Below are 7,227 nucleotides of genomic sequence, written 5' to 3'. Positions count from 1 at the left end.
TCCTCCCCACTAACTTGTCTATCTCCCGGAGAGAGAAAAGTTAGTCGGAGGAGAAGGAGGAGGAGGAGGAGGAGAGGAGGAGGAGGAGAACAGAAACTGGGAATAATGAAAGACCACTTCCGACTACGTCCGCTAAGTAGGTCGCGACTTCATCGCTCGTGTGGGACGCACCCCCGTACGGTCCGTCGTCGCGTCCCCACAACAGCGGCGAACAGGAGGAGAGAAGGAGAAGAGGAGTGAGAGGTAAGGGAAAGTGAGAGAAGCGGTGGGGGAGAGTTGGACTCAAACCGATGGGGGGGGGCGGAGGTGGAAAAGGGAAGGAGACGCAGGACGTCGGAAAGGAGGTCGCTAGAAAAGCGACCCAAGAGGAAGCTGAAACTGGGACGTCGGCCCCTAGTGAAGTGGTGGAGTCGAGACAAACAAGAACGAACAGGACAAGTAAGGGGAATGGAGGGGGAAGGGGGGGGCTTTACGTTTATTGAGTTGACAGCTACTACCCCTTGTGGGTCGGGTTGAGAGGGCGCTGGGAGTGTAAGGGGTTGTCTGGGGGAGTTGAGTAGAGCCCCCCGAACTGTCTTCCCTCTGGCTCCCCACTCTGTTACAGTCCTACTCATGACGTCCGAGGGGGGTGAAGGACATTATGTAGAAATTTGACAAAAGGATAGTCTCGGATTTTAATAGGGCGAGAATCCATCATAATTCACCGACACGATACTTACAGGAACCATGTATAAACACTACGTTGAAAACTTCTCGCTAAATGTTTGCAGAAATAATTTAGTCCAGACATATTCTTAGTGTACTCTTTGGTGGGCGGCGTCGCGACATGGAAACGTCCCGGAAGGACACACTCTACCCCAAACCTGTCCAGAGACAATCATCGGGAGGAACGTCATCCCGTCACCGCAGGTCGACACAACACCGCTGTCAACTCCGTCTAGGAGGCGAGAAGGACGACGGCTGTCGAACATGTCGAGGTACAACTTGCCGTGGAAGCCCCGCACTTTCCAATGTCCAATGTCCGACACCTCCTTTGTTACTTTTCCTAACTTAATGTACTTTATCCTAATTCAGGTTACTAAACGCTAGTATAATATGTGAAACAAATACAGATAAACTTCAACAATTCAGTATTTACCCAATTCATTTCGAAATTGATTAGTACCAGTAAATAGCTTTGTTACGTCAAAAAGTTTTATTATTCGAACCAGATATTGTTGACAGGTAGTGTAAGGTTCAACTACAGAACCAGGTTTTCTTACAGATTTATAATATGTCAAATCTATTGTCATGTTTTTGTCACCTTTCGTCTTTCAGGAGGTATAAACACGGTCTGTCATACGGGCCATTTGGTTCTTTGTAAATTAAATTCTGAACTACCCCTTAAAGGTCTAGAGAGAGATAAAAACAAATCGTCTGTGAGTGTAGACTGAGCTACGTCTCGGTGGTACATCTACCTGCAACCATTATTACTGTTACTCCATTGTGACGAAGGGAAAAAGATAGTGAGAGGTCTACAGAAAAAAGACAAGGGACAGATTTAGAAGATGAGAGATGAGACAAGTAGGAGATAAAAAAAGAGGACTTCCAGGAGCGGACGAGAGGTCTCACTCCTCCTCCTCCTCCTCCTCCTCCTCTTTCTTTGACCCTTATTAGCTTTGGTGAAGGCTGATGGCAGGCGATTCATCCAGCGCTGAGTAGCGAGCACACCTGCGTGGGGGTGTGTCCCGCTTGTCCTCCTCTCTTCCTCTTCTCCTACACACTCACATCACTCACTCACGCACACGCACACACTCACACACACACACACATACCTGTTTGAGGGTTCAGAGCGCTGACTTCCAAAGGGGAAATATTAGCCGCCTGCTGACCTGCAGCCTTTCCTCCAGCGATCTTTCCTGGGTTCTCCTTCGACTTTGACCTGCAGCGGGGATCACTTCACACCTCAGCTCTGTTTGTTTTGCTTGTCCTGTCATCCCCTTACCTCCCCCTTCCCCCCCCCGAAATGAAGCCAAATAACTCAACTGTCGATGAGGGAACACCCAGCCCAACCCTCCCATACCGCCACGACCTCCACAATCCCAACAGACCCCCTCAACTCATCTCCGCTGACAGAGGGAGACGAGGGTGAGACATGCTCAGGAATGGAAAGACTGCAGGCTCCCCCCACTTCCTGTAATACATCTTAAACTGTTTCCTATCAGACCTAAATAATCTTAGTAGTATTAAGTGTTGCTATGAATGTCCTGGTACATATTTGTGATGCAACTTTGAAGAGCGATTTAACAAAACGTCTTTATTAAATCAGGTCTGTTAAAATCACATGAGAAACCACAAGAGGAGCGCTGTACCTTTGCAGGCCTTCCTGTGTGAGATGGGTTTGGACAGGTCTCTGTAGTAGCCCTCCTTGCAGTAGTGGCAGTGGCGTCCGGCTGTGTTGTGGCGACAGTTGAGGCAGACTCCTCCGCTCTTCCTGCCCGACAGCTTGTACAGCTCCATGTTGAACCGGCACCTTCGGGCGTGAAGGTTACAGTTACAGGCTGTGGAGGAAACAATGAAAAGGTTGAATTAGCATGAAATAAGGATTACGTCCATTGATTGCGATCATATATACACTTTTTATGTCTATTTGAAGTTGTTTAAGTCATATGGGTTAAGTAAAGCTTTAACTAATCATGGTAATTATCGAAACAATCAGTTTTCAATTAATAGCTTGGTGTATAAAAATGTCCATCCCATTCCAAGTTGATGTCTTGTCCAAAGAATGTCTAAATATATACAGTTTAATAACATACAAAAACAGTGGAAAGCAGAAAGTCTCCATATTTGTGCAGACATATGCCCGTAAACCAGAAACATTAATTTAAGACAGGATGGGAATTTCCAGGATCTTTTATGTTTGCTTACAACACTCACATCTGACTCGATGCAGAGCCACCATAGATGGAACGTCAATAATGACAATGAGGTCAAACACTGCTTCCTTTTTCTATCACTCTCCAGATGTCTTTTTTCTGTCCCTGTCTAAATCTTCTACTCATCACTCTTTCATCCTCTAGTTTTTTCTCCTGAAGGTCCTCGCCTGCTCTCCAGAGTCCAAACTGTACTGAACATAAAGTGAAGGCCTGGTATTACCATTCCTCCATTCCCTGCAAATCCCTGTGAGCATGTGTGAGACCCCCTTGCTGCCGCTTGTTTACTGATGAGTACAGTTGCCAGCGCTGAGTTTAATTAGCCGGCTGATGTTTATTCATGACTCTCTGGCAGCGCAGTGAAGCAGACATGCCCAACTTCATTAGGGCTGGCTGTCACAGGTCCACCACCACCACCACCACCACCACCACAGACGTATTCATGCATAATTTACAGCAACACTTCTGATACAGTTTGTGGCTGTACTGTATGTGTGTGTATGGGTTTGGGGGTTATCTGGGGTCCCTATGTTGTTTTTCTGAACCACCTTTCCATCAACTGCACATGATTTTAGAGAAGCTGTTACTTCCCCTCAGCATCCCTCTACCTTTTCACTCCTGTGTTTTTTTTCTGCATGTGTGTGTCTGTTTAGGACCCCCGAGACCCCTTCGCTCCACTGCAAGGACCTCATTACAATATATTTTCTAAATACACGTACAGTTCCCCCACACACATTAGCAGCGCTGAGTCTTATCAGTAGTGACTTGGCTTGCTGTGTTTCCTGCAGGACGGCAGGGGTTTAATTAGTGAAATGTCTCTGCTTGTTCTCCCTCCCTGCTTCAGATGGTCTTAAGCCTCAGAGGGAAATGACTGCAATGCAAAAAAACATGACTTTTGAGTCCTCTGAGACACAAGATGATGATACTTCCATCATATTTTCTGGGAAAATATAATGTTGAGTAGAAAAAAAACGATCACCTTTACTCTCCTGTGCTGTGGACTCACTTGACTGGATGTATAGCTGTCCTTAAAGTGACAGATCTGTTGATTCCATTGTTGTCTTAAGATCGATTTACACCTATTTCTAGTCTTTAGAGCTTTATTATTCTGGCTCCAATGGAAAACCCCTGAAGCCCACTAATAGCAACAACCCAACTGTGTGTGTCTCTGCACCAAAATGTAGAAAAGAGGTAGAGGAATAAAAGTGGATTACATTTTCTTTCATTCATAGATATTTAGTGATTCAATTGGAATGAATTTCAGCCATATCACTTAATAATAAAGTTGTTCCCCGGTTGAGAGAACTCTGAAATGATCCGTGTCACTGAGCTGCAGTCTGTAAAAGCCACAGGGTGGATTAGGTCACCCTTGGTAAAAGGTTGCCTGCAGGTAACAGGGATCAGCTGGTGGGGGATCAGTGCCTGCTCTCAGACCTGCAGGCATGTCTCTTATTCACTAAACAGATTGTTTCACACCCTTCCCAGACAGGGGGGATCCTAGCTGGACTACACTGTCCCTGTGAGAAAAATGCTGTTTTCCTGGGAGGCATGTTGGATATTGAAGAAGACTAGCGGGATGTGGAGGTGTGGGGCAGAAGGCCACACTGTGTTTGATGGTATTGTGCTTCATGAGGTATTATGTCAGATAATGGGGACAAGTAAGAAGCAGTTTAAGATTGTGCTTAAACTCACTGACACTAGGCGCGATGTAAGTTTGTTCACACAATACCCCTTACTCATGGAAAATATCTTTCGAATTTCTTTTATTGTAGGGGCAATTTCAAGTGTTCCACAGACTGTTTGAAAAAAATGGCATCATCGCAGCTTTCTCTAAATTAAATCGCATTTGATAAAAGGCAATATATACTTCGTCTGGTGTGGGCTTATAGGGTTTCCTGAGGCGTTGTAAAGCAAGTGCTTGTCCTCCAGACATTTCAGTGTTATCCACTCATGTGAAGTTACCTGTTTCCTTTCATAATTCCCTATCAGGCAAATCGTCACCTTGTGTTTGAATACAAATGTATGCTGTCAGTCATGATCAAATTTCCCGGTGACACAGGACACGATCTCAGCTTTTTCCTCTTTCTTTGCTATTTATTTATTTTAGCGCAATTTAAAGGTGGGGTAGGTAATTCACTTCAGAAACACTTTTTGTTATATTCCATGGAATGCTCTTAACATCCCGATAGCAATGAATACATTAAATGCTTTGACAATAAATACACAATAAAAAGCACGACCCATTATTTTAGCCGGCCCGGCACCTACCCTACCTTTAATAATGCATAATACAGTACAAAATAAAAATCTGATTCAGCTGAAGTGCTGCACTCAGTGATTGTCATACTGCAAACAATTCTCAGTATGTGTTTATTGTGTCCAATATACCTGGAGTGTTTGTTTTTTTAAATCAGATAACCCTAATGTTGATTGTAGTTTGTTTCCAGTCATGAGCCTGGTGAGGTCATTCCTGGTACCCTCTAGGCTAAAATGGAGATAACATAGATCAGAGTATTTCGTTAAAACTAATCCACCTCTAAAATGACAGAAGATGAAATATTTTGTATCCGATTGAACAAAAAGCACATATGACTATATTGGTTCCAGACTAGAAAGAGAAGCAGACAAAACGCGCAGGATTCAGGGTTTCCGGCCTTGAGAGGAGAAACAAAAGCTGAGCTTTAGTTCATTTCAGCGGAGCATCAGCTCACACACAGCAAACAAAAGCCACTGCTACCATTCAAGCACAAAGCACACACCAGCACCAGGTGCACTTTAACGGCAGGTTTGCTTTTCTAGTTCACTTTGAATCAACATTGCATATTATGTGTTAATATGAGAAAGAAAATGCTTTAACAAGAGAAGAATGAGACACCCTTGTTTATTTAAAGGAAATACCTCTAAAATATGTTTATGTGTAAGACATATTTATCACAATTTCGGTAGAAAATCATAATCTTATGGATATATTTCTGATTGTTATTGATAACAAAGATGATATCAACATAATAGGAAACCTTCTCATGTTTGGTCTGTTTTCAATCAGGCTAACTGCTTCAGGCTGGATTAGCGAGTCTGTAACCCCCCCCCAGGTGAGCAGTAAAAAGAAGCGTGAACTGATACCTTTAAAACAAAAGTAATTGAATTAGCTGGATAGAGCTAAGCTTACCCACAGCTTTTCAACACCTCCTGTAATGTGCACCACCGCTGTTTGAAATGACAAAAAGCTGCATTAGAGTTTTGCAGCTTTCTTTACCTACAACTGCAGAATCCGACAGGAAGCCGATGTGGTTGTTGCCGTTTCCCGCTCATCCGAGGAGCCTCAGAGCAGGATCTTGGTGTGTTTTGAAAAAGTTTGCTAATTAGTTTCTAGTGGTTCCCAGCATCTATCAACTGACCTCAGTCTCGTAGCAGCACAGATGCGGCCTTCCCTCGGCCAATTAGAGAGAAAAGTCAAGCAACAGAGCTGGAGGCTGAGGTTAAGCTCATCGTACTTACGATAAGCCGGGTAATTGAGTGATGTCGGTCACAGCCTCAATTTGTTCTAAAGAGACACTCAGGCAACTGATCTCTGCCACTTTTACTCGAAATCCACATGCTGGATTTGTGGCTGTTCACTACGCCGAAATATAGAACAAATAATTGAAAAGGGATAGCTCATTGTATCATTTTAACATTTCAGACCTTTTTAGATACAAGTATCCACACTCAGACACTACTGTCTTCAACATTCCTCTCAAATAGACATTTCCGCTCTGTTTTTTTTAGGTCTTGGGAGGTCACAGACTCTGACAACTATTTTGCAGCCCTTTCTCCACAGCTCTCAAGAGATCCCAGCCTCCCCGCTGCTGTTACCTCCACCGATCACCCAAACAGGACGGAGAACCATAATCCAACACCAGCACCCGCGAGCAGGGGAGCTGCAGGAGCTCTGCTATTCTGCTTTTAAACAAACACCAAGCGGAGTCTACACTAGGACAGTTTACTTTTAATCCTATGGGCGCCCCAAAAAGAAATCAGATTAACTTCTGAAACCCCCTCCAGACAACATGAAAAAAAGATTGAGCGCCATCTGAGAGAGAGAACGGTAGGAGTATAACTCACTATGACTTATTTTAAATGTTTTGAAAAAACTGTGCCCCAAAATATCTGGAACAGCTTGATACACCCCTGTAGTGTATGAAATTAAATTATGGCAGTCTGTAAACCCCCCCCCCATATATACACCACACACACACACACACACACACACACACACAAGTGCGAGACAGTGCCCAAGTGAGCTGCACTCTGGCCCTTTAGCCCTTTAGCCCTT

General features: G+C 44.2%; 1 protein-coding gene across 3 annotated transcripts in view; it reads right to left on the bottom strand.

Moving 5' to 3' along the window:
* The window catches only part of ntn1a (netrin 1a), a 248,630-nt gene that overhangs the window by 24,273 nt on the left and 217,130 nt on the right, over positions 1 to 7,227 (bottom strand). For all 3 annotated transcript variants that reach the window (XM_010793583.1, XM_010793582.1, XM_010793584.1), the window contains exon 3: positions 2,352 to 2,540. In XM_010793583.1, the coding sequence (XP_010791885.1) occupies positions 2,352 to 2,540 (189 nt within the window). The remainder of the gene's footprint in view (positions 1 to 2,351; positions 2,541 to 7,227) is intronic.

Source organism: Notothenia coriiceps, unplaced genomic scaffold, assembly GCF_000735185.1.
Source record: "Notothenia coriiceps isolate Sejong01 unplaced genomic scaffold, NC01 NC01_scaffold00037244, whole genome shotgun sequence".
NCBI classification, from domain to species: domain Eukaryota; kingdom Metazoa; phylum Chordata; class Actinopteri; order Perciformes; family Nototheniidae; genus Notothenia; species Notothenia coriiceps.
Note: the sequence above shows the minus strand (reverse complement) of the source record. Positions and strands in the feature narration are given on the sequence as shown.